Source organism: Hemiscyllium ocellatum, chromosome 3 (assembly GCF_020745735.1).
Source record: "Hemiscyllium ocellatum isolate sHemOce1 chromosome 3, sHemOce1.pat.X.cur, whole genome shotgun sequence".
NCBI lineage: Eukaryota > Metazoa > Chordata > Chondrichthyes > Orectolobiformes > Hemiscylliidae > Hemiscyllium > Hemiscyllium ocellatum.
This window is the reverse complement of record NC_083403.1, coordinates 134653069-134670218: the sequence shown is the minus strand read 5'-3', so window position 1 is coordinate 134670218 and position 17150 is coordinate 134653069. Positions and strand designations below refer to the sequence as shown.

Sequence of the window (17150 nt, the reverse complement as noted above, 5' to 3'; positions counted from 1 at the left end):
CCCCTGCGCGTGCGCCGGCTCGGACGGGGCGCGGGGTATGGGGTCGCGCGTGCGCACCAGGCCGGTTGCCGGGGAGACGCGGCGATGAGCGAGTTGCACGCGGCGGCCGCGGCCGGTAACGCGGAGCTGGTGGAGGAGATTCTGCGCAGCGGCACGTGCGACCCCAACGGCAAGGACCCTCACTGGAGCCAGAGGACGGCGCTGCACTGGGCGGCGGTGCAAGGTCAGGGCACCCAGCCCCGGGCGGGGGAGGGGCGGCGCTGCCAGGGTCCGACCGCACCCCACATCACTCTCACCCCACCCCACTCTCACCCCACCCCACCCTCACCCCACATCACCCTCACCCCACCCCACAGCACCCTCCCCCCCCCACCTCACAGCACCCTCCCCCACACCTCACAGCACCCTCCCCCCACACCTCACAGCACCCTCCCCCCCACCTCACAGCACCCTCCCCCCCCGACCTCACAGCACCCTCCCCCCCACCTCACAGCACCCTCCCCCCCCACCTCACAGCACCCTCCCCCCACACCTCACAGCACCCTCCCCCCACACCTCACAGCACCCTCCCCCCACACCTCACAGCACCCTCACCCCGCCCCACAGCACCCTCCCCCCACAGCACCCTCACCCCACCCCACAGCACCCTCACCCCACATCACAGCACCCTCCCCCCACACCTCACAGCACCCTCACCCCGCCCCACAGCACCCTCCCCCCACATCACTCTCACCCCACCCCACAGCACCCTCACCCCACAGCACCCTCACCCCACATCACAGCACCCTCCCCCCCACACCTCACAGCACCCTCCCCCCCACACCTCACAGCACCCTCCCCCCCACATCTCACAGCACCCTCCCCCCCACATCACTCTCACCCCGCCCCACAGCACCCTCACCCCACCTCACTCTCACCCCACCTCACTCTCACCCCACCCCACAGCACCCTCCCCCCACATCACCCTCACCCCACATCACTCTCACCCCACATCACTCTCACCCCACCCCACAGCACCCTCCCCCCACATCACTCTCACCCCACCCCACAGCACCCTCCCCCCACAGCACCCTCACCCCACCCCACAGCACCCGCACCCTCACCCCACCTCACTCTCCCCCCACCTCACAGCACCCTCCCCCCACCTCACAGCACTCTCACCCCACCACACTGCACCCCCACCCCACATCACCCTCATCCCACCTCACAGCACTCTCACCCCACCACACTGCACTTGTCTCCCCCCCCCATGATTAAAAACACTAATTATACCTTCTTTTTTAAGTTCAGTTCATCAAACTTTGCATTGCCATTAAAAACCCAGATACCCTGAACTGAACAAGGTGAAGAAATGGATGTTCTCACCCCTATCATGTTCACTGATTGTGAGGGTGGTCACACCACAATCATTTAGATCGTTTAGTGAAAAATTGCAACTCAAATGTTAGGTTCTTTTCACTAGGTTTCATACATGAGATGCAATTTGCACACACCAACTTCTGCAAACAGTTAAAGCTAAGTGACCCTCTTTGCAGGCAAAAGCCAAGTGTAAGTGAGGCCCTGAACAAAGAAAACACATCCCCTTTATACAGGTTGGTTGGTTGGTCATCCTCACAGATATTCTGGCCACTCTCTCTCAGTTGCACTCCTACTCAATACAACCCCCAGCCACTCCCTCACAAACACTGGTTGCTCCAGGTACAATGTTACGATGAGGTCATCCGCAGAGATAATGTAAATGTCAATGCCCTAATCCTGGGGAATCATGATGCAGACGATTTTCTGACTCGGTGATTCCCCAGGACATGGTATGTGTGATTTACCTAGCTTCGGAGGATGGCTATGAAAGTACTGCTGAATGGAAGAAATAGAATGATAATTTAATTTGATAATAGTAGGGGGAGTAGTAACAAATGACTGTCTAAATGGGGTGGGAGTCATCTGCATTTCTGCATGAATGTCATCTCCACCCACTTCCAGAATGATTTGGAGATGCCGGTGTTGGACTGGCATGTACAAAGTTAAAAATCACACAACATCAGGTTATAGTCCAACAGGTTTAATTGGATGCACACTGACTATCACCTGATGAAGGAGTGTCGCTCCGAAAGCTAGTGTGCTTCCAATTAAACCTATTGGACTATAACCTGGTGTTGTGAGATTTTTAACTTTGTACACTTCCAGAATGTTCACTCAGTGCAGTTTAACCCTTTAATATTACAGTAATGTCCAGAGAGATATTCCAATTTAATCTTTTAACATTGTACAAGGATTAGATTAGATTAGATTAGATTAGACTACTTACAGTGTGGAAACAGGCTCTTCGGCCCAACAAGTCTACACCGACCCGCCGAAGCGCAACCCACCCATACCCCTACAATTACCCCTTACCTAACACTACGGGCAATTTAGCATGGCCAATTCACCTGACCCGCACATCTTTGGACTGGGAGGAAACTGGAGCACCCGGAGGAAACCCACGCAGACACGGGGAGAACGTGCAAACTCCACACAGTCGCCTGAGTCGGGAATTGAACCCGGGTCTCAGGTGCTGTGAGGCAGCTCTCCACTCTAATTTGTGAAGACCCAATATATTGAATTTGTAGTCATTTTCACATTAGGGATAATGACAGTGGATGCTGACAGTTCATTAGATCCCAAAATCATAACAAATAGGCACAATGTGGAGATGTTGATGTTGGAAAGGTGAACAAGGTCAGAAGTCGCAAAATACCAGGTTATAGTCCAACAGGTTTATTTGAAATTTTCAGGTGAAGTGAAGAAAAGCACACAGGCAAAGAAATCAAAAGAATGTACAAATGTTGTGAGTTGTGACACTACATGTAACCCCACCATACTGTTCTGTATTTGTAAAATCTTCCTTACCTGTCCTGTTTTGACATGATTGCCTTGGTAACTTGTCATGATCTCTCTACCTTAATTAGTTTGTACAGTTTTTGGTTGTTTATTACTTTGATTAGATCCTCGGCATGCAACTCGTATACCTATCATGTTATTCCAGCCATTTAGTTTGTTTCTAGCACCATTTTTTATTTTTTGTAATTATCTCTCTGTTTCAATTAATTGGATCATCGGTCATCACATCACTTGCTATTCAGCTAGTGACACTTTACTCACACTGTCTGACACTTATGATCACCTGGAAAATCTTGTTAGTCAGTTTGTTGACCCATCACTCGCACCATTTGTACAGTCCTTTGATCAATCTGTCTATAAATTCTGTGCCTCTGTGTTTTTCTTCACTTTACCTAATGAAGGAGCAGCATTCCAAAAGCTTGTGATTTCAAATAAACCTGTTGGACTATAATCTGGTGACATAAAAAGTAGGAGCAGGGGTAGACCATTCAGTCTGTCAAGACTATTCCACCATTTAATAAATTTTATGTTGGATCTAACTGTGGCCTTAATTCTCTTGAAAGTGCTTCCATTTTCCTGTCAGTCTCCCCCACCCCATGATTTCCTGTAAGTTAAAGAAAGTATATAAATACCATTATTGTGTTAGCAAAGTTAGCCACTTGGCTGATCCTCTAGACACGTATTTTTCTATCTCTATAATTTCAAGGTTGCAGGATGTGATGTCAAATTCAATCTTGAATATATTCAATGACCCAACATCCATTGGTCTCCAAGAGAATTCCAAAGATTAGTTATTGCCATTATCTTCAACTTTTATGGTTAAACTATTCTATATTTTCCCACGGGTTGAAACATCCTTTCTGCATTTATTCTTCAAGCCTCCTCAAAATCTTATGTTTCAAAAGTTCATTTTTCTAATCTCAGCCCAGGAATCCCCCTAGTGAACCTTCTCTTTGCAAGTATACTCCTCCTTACATTGAACACAATACTCTGGATATGGCTTCACCAGTGCCCTGTAAAGTTGTAGCATGGCTTTCCTACATGAAGTCTTCACTCCTTTTGAATAAAGTCCAGCATCCAGGCTATGTTTAAGATAAAGCTGAAATAAAATTAGTATGTGCTATTAATGGTGTGGCTTTAATTTTTTTAGGGGTCAGATGTCTTGCTTGCAACTTCAACTAAAGTTACAAATTTGTTGTAGGCTAAGATATGTGGTGCGATGGTAGTGTTCTTACCTCTGGGTCAGGATGCCCGTTCAAGTCCCACCTGCTGCAGAGGCGTGTAATAACATCTCTGAACAGGTTGATCAGAAAATATGTAAATAACATTATTGTAGTAACAAAGTTAGCCACTAAGCTGTCCTCTTGTCACGTATTTTTTGATCTCTGTATTTTTCTATTTTGGAGGTTAGATGTGATCTATCTTTTTCTAACCACCTTCCTTGTTTCTCCACTTCTGCTTTTGATTCATATGTACTTGTCAAATTGCACATCATGTAAGACTACACTGTTTCTGTATCTGAAGTGATTTTTTTAGGGTCACACAAAAATCCAGCATTTTGGTCATTCTTGCCAACTTATTAATTTAAAAATATTTTGAATAAGTCCCTTGGAGCGTTATCCCACTTTATGCAAAAAAGGGCAAACACTTAACAGAGATGGCCATTTTAAATATGGGAAAAAAATACAGAAATCTATTTATATTCCAAAGAATGATTTTTGCCAGGAACCTGAAAGGATAGTCAAAACTTAAATTGCCCAGATCAATTCAATTAAATGGAGCTATTTTTTCAGTTGTAAAGTTTCAAACAGAGCTGTGCATGTGACTGTCTGGAGAATTTACCTAAGTTTTACGTAAATCATGTTTAACCTTTAATGTGACGACCTTATTTTGTTTCACTTTCAGGAAAACCAGACATGGTTAAACTTCTTATCACAAATGGATCTCGATCTTGCTTAAGAACTGAGACTGGATGGACTGCGGCTCATTTTGCTGCAGAATCTGGAAAATTATCCGTCCTTCGAATGCTGCATTCTCTACACGCTCCTATTGACAAAGCAGATCTCTATGGGGACACCCCTAAAAGAATTGCAGATATATATGGGCAGAAAGACTGTGTTAAATTCCTTGAAGTGTAAGTGGTGGCATATAAATATTGTCGATAGTTTGTTATTTCTGTAATAGTGGTTATTACACCGTTGTTAAACTCAAATAGACAATGATGAAAGATTGGGAAACGTTTTATAAAGCATTTTGATTCACCTTTGTGAATCCAGTGATCAAATTTCCCAATCACGTTAATGACATAAGCTAAATTTAGTATGAATGTGGACCTTGGAATTTATACTGGTAGTAACTAGGAGTTGGAGCAAGACAGATGGGGGTTGGGGTGGGGATAGCAAGGATGGGATTTGACTTAAAAAAAAAGTACAAGGAAGTCAAATTTTGAGGCTAAGATTTTTAAACAATACTTAAATGGTGAATTTAATTAAGCTTGAGATTAACAATTTTTTAAATAAATTGTAAAATTAGAAAAACTGAGAGCATTTGTAATTCTGAAATGTGTTATAGTGCATAAACTAATTTCTGTTTATTTGCAGAGCTGAGCAAGAGTGCTCCAATTACAGGAGAGTCGCTGAAACGACAGGTATTGTATTAGATGACACAGATGAAGAGTGGGAAATCCAGAAAGAAGAACAACTGGCTGAAATGAGAGCAGCTTCCCAGAATAAGTGTAGCAATGTACTTGGCGTTCAACAAAAGCACAAAGGCTGCACTTACACAGTGAGACCTAAGACAGCAAATCCTAAAGGAAAGTTATCAAATATTAATAGGGCTTGTAGAAAAAAGAAGGAAAGGTAAGATCTAGGTCCAGGTCAGGTACAACTTGTGACCAGTTCAGCAGCATTACCTACGGTCATTTAAACCGATAGTTTCTTCTGGTGTGAATACAGAACAAGCAGCCAACTAAACTTGATCAATGTAGTTTTGCACACTGCAGAAAGGCACCTTATTGTGAGAGGAATATCATAATTGTGTGGTGTTTATCTGCCTTTAGTTTGTTGTATTGCACAAAACTTTCTATAACTGTGGAGTAAGAATGACATTGCACCAGTTCTTTTGAGGAAATTTACAGTGCATTAACAATGAAACATCAATACTTCATTGATTGCCACTTCAAAGATATTCCAAGTTCTCTACTTATTTACCTACTTTTACCACCTCTCAAAAAAGCCTAGCTTGTGTAGGTTTTCTAGATTTTTGTCAAATAATACACTTCAGTAGATTTATTTACATCCAAGAATGTGGCCCAAAGTCACTTGATATTGATGTAACTGAAATTTCAGGCTTCATGTTTGAAAACAATTTCCTCTTGAAACCTGCACAACACTTGATAAAAATTCCACTGAGTTAGTGCATCCGTCATCTTTTGGATCCCTATTCAGGTGTATCTATGCATCCATATCCTCGTGTGTTAACATTGTTGGGATTGCCAGTGTCCTCCTAAGAGATTGCTTGTGTTTAGGCTCTCTGCTTGGTTGTGGTACCAATTATTGCCTTGGTGTGTGAATACCAATGAAATTTAAACTCCTGCTCTTGCCAAAATTCCAGCCAGTGACCCGTATCCTGTCCTCTGATTGACCAGTAGCTCTCAGTGGGCAAGACATTTACCATCAAGCACCTCGATTGTGGTGGGCCGAAAGGTGGCCACTTAACTGTCTAAAAGACAATTGATTTTGTTGGATTTCCATCATGGAACTGAGAGGGATTCCCACTGTTCTTTTTTCTCCCACTGGTCAGATCCCCATCAATCTCTCAAAATACAACCTTGCTAACACTGACTCAGATTATCTGCAATTCACAAGTTCATATCCCTCTTATGCAAGTTATGATGATTCTTGTCAGAAACGATGCAAGCTGTTGCTGCATAGCATGATATTTTAATTAACATCCCAAAGGTACTGATTTCTGTACTTAGATCGATAACTTAGTAGTGTGAAACATCACATATGCTTTTCAATGTCAGTTGGTAATCCAGTACTCTATATTGTTATGCAATCATATTCCTTATACAATGTAACTCAAATTTATTTGTTTTAGAGTCATTACTGACTGTTCAACTATTCTGTTGGTTTTCTAAACTCTTTATGATAGGAAGATTAATAATGAAAAATGTTTGAATTACTGATGAAATTTTAGATTTTTTTTACAAACTCAATTTAAATTTTATAGTTACAACTGAAAATGCCTCTTCCTGTATTCAGATAGTGTTGTCTGTGATCTGTGGTTATTTGATGGTTTTTTTCCTCTGAGAAGCTTAATATATTTCAGAAATTGTATATTTAACATGTAGACGTTTGGTTTTATAAATCATTTGATTATGGACTATTTACTTTCCAGTTTTAGAAACGGGAAGATTTTTGTTGTAATTTTATTTTAATTAGTTGATTCACAAAACAATGAAATAAATGTACCATTAAGAGTGAGACTTACTTTCCAAATCTTTACGTTTTGCATTTTCTGCTAAATTATTTTGTTTACACTATGTTTCTCTCTTTGTAACTTGGTTTCAGTTTTTCACAGCCCTACCATTTGGTGAACTCATTAAAACAGATGCAGAAAAGTTACTGGTGATCTTATTATGTCCATGAACAATAGATTATATTAAAGCCAGTTTATTTTCACATGGTGATACAAAATTTTGACATGGTACATTGTAATTTTAAGCTTATGATCAGTTTTGAAGTTTGTCTGCAGAGGTAGCAAGAGGAGTTGGATAGAGGAGTTGATTAGTTGAAAGGTTGAGTGAGCGAAGTATCCTGAGTTGCTTTTTAAAACTGCTTGTGGGTCCTTAGCACAGTATATTCTTTTCTTTTCTTTCGACAGTTAAACTGTGAAATCCTTGCGGGTGAATCAGTGTTGCATGAATCCCATGCTTCAACTAATGCAGTTTTCAGGTTGCTAACTGTTGCTGCAGAAAATTATTTGATCAACTTGATTAACTTAATAATTTATGGTGACATTTTCAATACATGTCTTCAATACAAATCAATTTAAAAAAATTTTTTACCTCATAATTGTTAAAAATTGAAAATTGTACAGCCTGTAATTGCAATGCATACAACTCTGAAATTCTCAATAGAAATATTCATATTATGCAAAGGATATCATTGTCAGAGAGAACATTATTAACATATCAAAAGAATGTTCTCTGTACTAAACCACAAACTATTGAATGTTAAATACCATTTCAAACAATTTGAGATTATCCTCCGAAATATCAGCTCAAAGTTTCTAGTCTGCAGATTCTTGGAGACTGGTTATGGGACCAGAGATACAAGTCAGTGTCCTATGGAAGTACTGATGTGGTGACCTATGTGCAAATTGCTCAGGAAGTTAGAACATGTTGGGAAAGTCCCTTGCACTCTCTGACCCTCCACAAAATTCTCTGAGCCCAAGTCAGAGATTTGGGACAGGCCTGTTGAAACGTTTCTGGATAGTTACTCAGGAAATTCTATTTTTATAAAACCAATAACTCCTGGTAACTCCAAAACTGGTAACGCTAAATTCACACTGATCTCCCACTTATCATTCTGATGTTCTGACTGCCATCAGGCTACAGGCTTCAACCACAAACCTTCTCCACTGAAAACACCAGTCACTTTTCAAACCAATTCCCTAACCAATACCACACACCCCAATTATTCCCTATCACAACCGACTAACCCTGACTACCTGGAATAGCATCCTGGCCTGACTTCCCCTGACCTCTGTTGCTCCATCCACCTGCCTGTGGACCCACCTATTATGTCACACTCTAGTTTATTTATTTACGATTAGAGCCATTAAATTTATTATGCCTGCTATGTAAAGGTATTAATTATAAACACTAACAGCCATTTCTAAACATAATTGTAATTAAACTATGAGATTAGAAAGTATCTTTATTTATTTACTCTTACTTGATAGGTAGGTCATCTTGACCTTATCTGGTAAACATTCTTCATTGATAGATACAGAGAAAGAACTCTCCTTTATATAGTACCCGATCATAGTTGTCAGGCCATTCAAAAGCATTTCAACTTTTGAGTTGGTTTGCAGTCACTGTTTTTGGTAAATATACTACCAGTTTTGTCTTGATTATTCTAAGCATGGAAAGGTGGTTTGATTTGCTGACAAAGTAGTTATCAAGAGCCAATAACCATGCAATAACAAATCAATTAATCTACATTTAGTGGTATGGGTTTAGTTTTGCTTCCTACACATGCAGCCTGAAATGTAAATGTGTGGTGGTGAAAATAAATTAGTCTGTTCACTTGTTAGACAGCACACACATTTATTGCCCCAGTGTAAAGTTGAATCAATCAATCAATCAATCCAAAACTATCAGAGTTTCCTACTCTTATGTCAGACCAACTATTTGTGCAATGTCAGAGTTTAAGGCACTATGTAATGAATACATCACATGAGGCCAATCTTAAATTGGTCAAGATTGTTACAGATGTAATGATTTTGCAAATGTTTAACTACACTTTAAATAAAAATCTAACTGTGATACTACGACCTCAGCCCATGGAGTTGGCTGCACCATTCAAGAGATCATGGCTGATCCATTCATTCTCAAGTCCACTTCCCTGCAATTCCTTAAAACTCTTGAATCGCTTACTGATTAAAAATCACTCTCTCTGTCTTTAATGTACGAAATAACCCAGCCTTAACAGCTCTCTGCCACAAAGAATTGCACTAATTCACTATCTCTGAAAGAAAAAAAAAATCCTCATTTGTATTTTATTCTGAGAATTAAGCCCTCTGGTCCTAGAATCCATGTCTAACCTGTCCCCTAACAAATCTGTATGTTTCAATAACGTTGCCTATCATTCTCAACCTCTCCTCATAGGATAGTTCCTCTGTACCTGGTGTCTGCCAAGTGAATCCAAGTGTCTCCAATCCAGTATATCTTTCATTCGCTAAGGGGCCCAAAACTGCTCACATCATTCCAGCTGTGATCTGACTAGTGCTTTGCAAAGCTTTAGCAAAACCTCCCTGCTCTTATTACCCTTAGAAATAAAGGCCAGCATTCAATTCACCTTCCCTATTATCTGCTGAACTTGGATGCTAGATTTTTGAGATTTGTGGATGAGGACTCTCAAATATCTGCTCTGCACCCTTTCTCCACTTGAATTATATTCAGCTCCTTTACTCTTGCTGAATTGCATAACACTCTTTCCCTTTTTGTCTTCACTTTTTGTTATCTGCAAATCTAGAATAGCATTAGTTTCATATCCAGGCCATGCATGTACATTTGAAATAGAATGGGCTCAAGCATTGGCCTTTTGGGACTTCACTCAATAGCTTCCCCAGTCACATCTGTTTTCCCTATTTTCCTATTTTCTTTCTTCCTCCAACCAGTTAGACCATTGCTGATTGTATACTCCAGTGTCACTTTACCACATCAACTCCATTGAATCATACAAAAGTTACAACACAGAAAGAAGCCATTCAGCCCTTTTGTTCTGCACCAATTGTACAAACTAGCTGCCCATTCTAATCCCACTTGGTCTAAAATTTTTCACCTTGTGGCACTTTAGATGCAGATCCAAGTTCCTTTCAAATGTGTTGACGGCTTCTATCTCAATTACAAGCTAAGCAGTAAATTTTAGACATGTTTGGTTTTTCTTGTGTCCACCCTAATCTTTCTACCATTCACAAAACACCATCTATAGCTTAACTAATGTTTTATGTAGTTACATAATTATATCCCTATTATTGTATTCAATATCTTTCCCAATGAAGGAAAGCATCTATCTGCCTTCTTTCTGACATTATCTGTGTCACTTTCATCGACCAGTGGACATGCACTCCAAGATTAAAACAAAACAAAAAAACTGCAGAAAAACTAGAAATCAAAAATTGCTGGAAGAACTCAACAGCTCAGGCAGCATCTTTGCACCAAAAACAGTTGAAGAACTGTTCTGAGCAGAACAGTTGCAAAGAAGGATCACCAGACCTGAAATGTTCACTCTGGTTTCTCTCCATAGATACTGTCTGAGTTTTTCCAGCAGTTTCTTATTTTGTCTCATTTTCTTTTCTTGTTCTAATGCCACCCATGTTTATTGTGTATTCTTCTGCTTTGTTTGTCCTCACCAAATGCATAGCTTACTACTCTGAAATGAATTTCTTTTAGTTTCCAACCAAACCATTGATATCTCCTTATAGTCAACAGCCATTTTGTTTTCAACTATCCAGCCAATTTTTGTGATTTTGCAGATTTCCCAATCATTTGAGTCTAAATCATTTATATACAAACAGCAAAGCTAAGTTAGACTGGAAACAATTTACCATTTGCAAGAAACATGCCCTTTGTTTCCTGTTACTGAGCCAATTTTTGATTCAACTTACCTGTGAAAATGCCTCATTTGTCCAAAGGCAAATTCTTGTTCTCAGGTGCTGAGAAGCTGATTAGCATGTTTTTGTATTTCATTAATTACACAACTGATCCTATTAACTTCAGCTTCTTAATTAATTTTTCCCAGTTGATAAACTTGAGACTGCCGAAACTCAACATGAGAACTAAACACTACATGTTGAATTCGATCCTCAGAGTCGAGTCCAGGCCACAGTCAGTCAGGGTGGATGGCACATAATCCAAGACTTTTCTGGGGTCAGCCCATGGGGTCATTGAGGCTGGAAGCAGCTCAAAACTGGGACTTATCACAAAATGAGTCTGAGTTAAGGGTCAAATGTTTGGGATTGGAAACAGGGACAAGAGGAATAGGGGGATATTGTGGGTCACAAGCAAAGTGTGTAATTTACTCATGCAAGTGCAAATTTGGAACCTTACCACATTAATCTGAAACTGGAAGGAAATGCTTGCTAAAATGGGAGCTGTAAATACTGTTTCTTTTCAGAGGGGTTGGAGTGTAGCACTGGAGAATGTAAGGGCCCACATTACTCATATTTTTGTTCAAATCAACCTGCTTAGAGATGTTAGAACACATTTCTGGAACAGATGGGATTTGAACACAGGTCTTTTGGCTCAGAAATAAGGACACGATCATTGCACCTAAAGAACTGTTCACTTATCATTATTCAAGTGAATAAAACTGCTTGCGAAATGCCTTCAATTCACTATTAATCTGTAAATCAATATTGTCCCACTAATCCAATTAAGACATGCATTTATAATGACTCATTAGGATTATATTGTCCCCAGTGATTACCACCTTGTGATCTGTTAATGATACTCAGAGCTCAAGTGACCAAGTTACACAAACTAAGGATTTGTGTCTCGCATTATAACTGCCATATCCTGACAACCCACAGTAGCCAGTTATGATTCTATTGTTCAGCTGGAAAAGAGAGTGGACAATTTTCAGGGTAAGGGACTCCTAAATGGGCCAGGTCTGCTGAGAGTCTCCTGTCTAGGTGCATGTTCACCCCCCTCAACATGAACTAATGCATGAATTGAAATAAACAGGCAGGGAAGAGATGGAGGAACCACACACGTTTGGACCGTTCTGAGAAGATATTTATGGGGTGCTTGTTAGCCTTTCCTCCACATTGTGGGTGCCTCCTGGCACCATCCTGTCTACCTGAGAAAGGTGCAGTGAGGCCGAGATCCCCCACCTTGTCTGCATTTCATTTTGTCATTGATGCTGAACAAGTGTGCCTAGAGACCAAAAAAGAGAAAATGCTGGAAAATCTCAGCAAGTCTGGCAGCATCTGTAAGGAGAGAAAAGAGCTGACGTTTTGAGTCTAACTGACCCTTTGCCAAAGCTCCTGTGCCTAGAGAAATGGAATGTAGATCAGAGAGCGTATCCAACAGCCACTGAGCATTCTGTTGGATCTAGATCTCTGAACCAGCTGCCACCCTTTTCTTGTAGGCAACCAAGTATTTCACATAACATTGTGAAGAGGCTCCTCAATCTTTCACTCCATAATACTGAAGGTGTCCAATTTAATCTGCCTGATGTTCTCCTGTAGGTTGACCATATCACATGGTTAGGTGCAGCAGCAAGACTTATGAATGAGGCTGAGTTGGTGCCTAGTTTCTAAGAGTCCTCTGAGGGGCTTCTGATGATGAGGGATTCTACCTGAGATCTTCTGTGTGCTGCTCATGCCTGTGTTTGTGAAGGAGAAGAAAGGCTATTAAGTGGTAATGCTCATTTAAGAAGAACAGAGTACTACGTAACTCATTGGGTCAATGGCCTATAGTGGTTTCATCAGCATCACAAAACCAGTTGTGATCTTTTGTGGACAGCTTGACCATTTATTCCTGATGTCCACTGCATCTCCCACTGGTCTTGTCCTTCTTGGCCCAGTTGTGGGCCAGTGTTTCCAGAAATGAGTTAAAGAGATGGCTTGCATATAATAGAAATGGATGCAGGAACAGTTTACACTTCAACAGGAACAGTTTTTGAGAATGCATGAGCAGGCAATGTCGTGGGCATCCCTAATGAGTGAACAGGAAGTGCAAGTTTATTATCTTGAAAGGATCACATGGTACTCAGCCCATGAGCATACATTATGTATTTAATGTTGAGGCTTGTAGTCCATTTCCCTTGGTGAAATACATTTGCAGTGATCAAATTAGAGGGAGTCGTACACCTATGAGTTCAAGGTAACAAAGAACTAAATGAAAGAAGATGATACTATTTATTGTTATGAAGATGTGTGTGTACTATACCTTTAATACAGTTAAAAGCTAGCAGTGACAGCACCAATTGTTCTCAATAAGGTACGATGTAACATGTGCTCCAGTTACTGGTGCACATGTTACATTCCTGATGAAGGGCTGATGCCCGAAACATCGAATTTCCTGCTCCTTGGATGCTGCCTGACCTGCTGCGCTTTCCCAGCAACACATTTTCAGCTCTGATCTCCAGCATCTGCAGACCTCACTTTCTCCTCCAGTTACTGGGGTAGCTAGTTGCCTGGGGAAAAAAAAAACAAATTTGAATTTGGTCAATCAGTTTAAATTATACCCCCAAAATACCAAATTCCAATCAAGTTTAAATTGAGTATATTGACAATCTTAAAAGCCAAAGACACAATCTGATGCTGTGGGGGTATAAGACCAGGGAAAATTGAACAGTTGGGAGGAGAACTGCCAAGCCAACAACATCTGCACACTGCCCATAAAAATAGCTCTCTTAAAGGTACCTTTATCGATCAGTGACCTGTGAAGCAGAATCCCCAAGAAGAAGAAGAGAAGACAGGAATACAGAGAAAATTGAAAGTTTTGAGATAAGAAGTTTTGTTTTATAAATCTTAATTGGGGTTTTATTGGGCTAATATTGTAGAAGGGGAAGTAAAAGATAGGTTAAATGAAGGAGTTGTAAATAGTTGTTAGTTAATTATTCACTGTTATACTTTAAGAAATAAAGTTGTTAATTTTTACTTTAAATAGTTTTTGGCCTCTCGAATTTTCACAAATTACTGCATGGGATAAATATTTTCTGTGTTTCTGGTTTAAATTAAGCAGGAGAGTTTACCCTGTGTCGTAACATTATTCTTGTGAAGTGTGAAAGATCACTTACAGGACAACCAACAGAGCACAGTTTTATAGAGGTCAGAGCAGTGAAGTATGCTACAATCTCTGTACAGGCAGAATTGGTCTGTTATGCTGGCCTCCTTATGCATTTTACCATATAGTAAACTGAACGTTTGTTAACTCTATCCACCAGGACACCCAGGACAGTATCCAAATACCTTTGGACCAGTTTGGCCTTTTTTGGAGCCATCACATCACAGTCTGAGGGGTCAGCCTGAGTTGTGAACATAAAATTGCAAAGCCACCATCTCCTGGCCCAAAGGCAAGAATGGTGCCAAACAAACAAAAAAAACCTTCCAATGTTACCTTCTCTGAATTACTGTTTGGATAATTGTCAAAACATACATCTGCACTCTTATTGAAGAAAGAGGAAAAGTTGTTGTAAGGATTTCTCACTTTTTCAGGTAACTTATTCATTAGCCATTTGTATTATTTTCATAATCTATTATGTAACCTATAGACTATGATCTTTTGAAAGAACACAGTTAAACTCTGAATGACTATGTTACTATTATAAGAAGATCATTGGATGTCTGTTGCCCTCTTAATATACTGCCAGTAATGCAGATTTACATCACGAGAAATTTAGTTGCATGGTACAAGAATGCTGTAAAGATAAATTTGCTGTTCAAAGTCCAGGAAATTGAGAAACTGAATTTAGTGTGCCTGTACAACACGGCACTGTTAAGATATTTGGATCTACTACCTCAATCATGAACTTCTCTGGACTGTTTTCCCTTTGCTTAACATTATTGATCACCCACTGTAATACTTTAGCGGTAAGATACAGTTCTTGTAGGTTAAAAAGTTATTTGTTGTTGTTTCATTATTTCAACAAATATCAATCTTCTTTTTCCAGATCAGAGATACTTCTTTTGAGAATGGTATATATGAAGATATTTTGCCTTTTATTTTCCTGCTCAATATTTTAAGAATTTTCACTGCTTCTTAGATTGCAAAAGTCAACTTGTTAAAATCTTGTCTTTCCTTCACCAGTTTATGATGTAGATCCTGGGGATTTTCGAGATGACATTCCAAAAATAAATTTAGGTAGGTGTAAAATTTAAACAGAAAGCTTGTTCTTTATCACCTTTTAGGTTATATTCTTTCAAATCTAATAAGAATACAACCTAAAATTCTTCATCTTAATTCAATTTATATGTTTTTATATGTGTGATGTTTTTGATCAGCGGGCAGAGCATTCAGTGTATTTTTCTAATTACCTTGTTCTTAGACTCCCGAAGGTTTCTGTTTCAAGGCGACATTGTACAGAGTGTAAGTGTGAGACACATTACATTGATTTCTAAGGTAGCAATTTATAACAATATACTTCCAATTATGAATATGTTATTGATTTACTCACTCTGTTACAGCTGGAACGGAATGCTCTTAAAGATCCAACATCGAGATGGAAATTCCCTATTCCGTACATTCTGGCTGACAACCTTGGTAATTTTTTCTATATAAACTTGTCGATAATCAGAAGGCATTGAAGTACTATTAATTTACATCATAGTCAGAGTATCTATTGTAAGAAGAGTAACATTGCTATCTTAATATTATTTTACTTGAGATTTAATACTTGCAAGTATCCAATTATTCTTACCGACACATCAACTTGACCTTAATTTGTTTATTTCAAGCTATTGCAATCTAAAGGGGAAGTTATTTCAAATTTAATAAAGAAAAAAATTAAATCCATTAACAAAATTATTTACACATTTCTAAGTACAGTAATTATTTGCAAAGTGGTGGAAAGTTGTTTGATGCATCAGAGCACAGATCTGAGTTGAATGAGCGATCACTTAGGACTGTCCCAGTATCTAATCTCGGGCAATGGACTGAGTACTTGGCCCTCTGTTGTTTTGTATATAGTAGCTTGGATCTGAATAATTTAAAAATAAACTGCCCGTCATATCATATCTGCTTGTAACACAAAATTTCACATGTATACTCTAAAAAAATATCAGGAGTAACTTTTGATCAGGGAATGGTTTTCTGTGTATTTTTAGCAAGGTTTTTACCTCTTTGAAATGACTGTTTTATAATTAATGTCTGTCAGTTGGAAAATGAAGATCAAGGTAGTTCATGATTTATTTAAACAAATTGTTCATTTTTTTAGTATTTTGATTTACAGATCTAAATGCCAAGGGTGAAATCTTGAACTCATTTGAGCAGTATCGCTTGAAATCCTGTGTTGATTTCAAACCCTATGATGGCGAGAAAACATACATAATTTTTCAAAAATTAGATGGGTATGTATGTAATCACACAGTTGTATTAATAAATCAAGCAGGAATCGTGTTATTGTACAAAATTTGATGTTCTGGAACCAAAATGCTCTGTGTGCTAGTTTGTTGCAAATAGGAATTCTGTATGAGCATGTTCAGTGTTTGTTCAAGAGTACAGCATTATTTCTCCCCATAGGAACTATGCAAAGGTCTAAATAATGTGGTATACCAAAGCTATCATATTTTGTACTCGTAAAACATCAAGGCAATTCTCACTGACCTCCATCACTCCCAATACTATAGCATGCAGCTTTTAAATTCCACAATCTTAGTCACAAGTTTACTTCAGTCTATGTCTACAAAGTCCTCTAACTCCATTTCTCATTTTGAACCTTTAAATTTTACTGAGTCAAGATTATGGAGTGTTCAATTATCTCTTGATGCAGGGCTTTTCAGCTAACAGCCTGACACTTTGGAATAATTTCCAC

The 17150-nt window shown here is 39.6% G+C and overlaps 2 protein-coding genes across 2 annotated transcripts in view; both read left to right on the top strand.

The window, feature by feature from the left end:
* Positions 1 to 63: 63 nt before the first annotated feature.
* Positions 64 to 6912, top strand: LOC132834668 (ankyrin repeat domain-containing protein 66). Its single transcript, XM_060853616.1, has 3 exons — positions 64 to 223; positions 4783 to 5011; positions 5478 to 6912. The coding sequence occupies exons 1-3, from the start codon at positions 85 to 87 to the stop codon at positions 5737 to 5739; spliced, it is 630 nt and encodes a 209-aa protein (XP_060709599.1). The 5' UTR covers positions 64 to 84; the 3' UTR covers positions 5740 to 6912.
* A 5759-nt stretch (positions 6913 to 12671) lies between these two features.
* Positions 12672 to 17150, top strand: part of LOC132836014 (meprin A subunit alpha-like) — a 40769-nt gene continuing 36290 nt past the window's right edge. The window contains exons 1-5 of the mRNA XM_060855215.1: positions 12672 to 12678; positions 15428 to 15481; positions 15666 to 15706; positions 15805 to 15880; positions 16569 to 16686. Coding sequence (XP_060711198.1) covers positions 12672 to 12678; positions 15428 to 15481; positions 15666 to 15706; positions 15805 to 15880; positions 16569 to 16686 — 296 coding nt within the window. The remainder of the gene's footprint in view (positions 12679 to 15427; positions 15482 to 15665; positions 15707 to 15804; positions 15881 to 16568; positions 16687 to 17150) is intronic.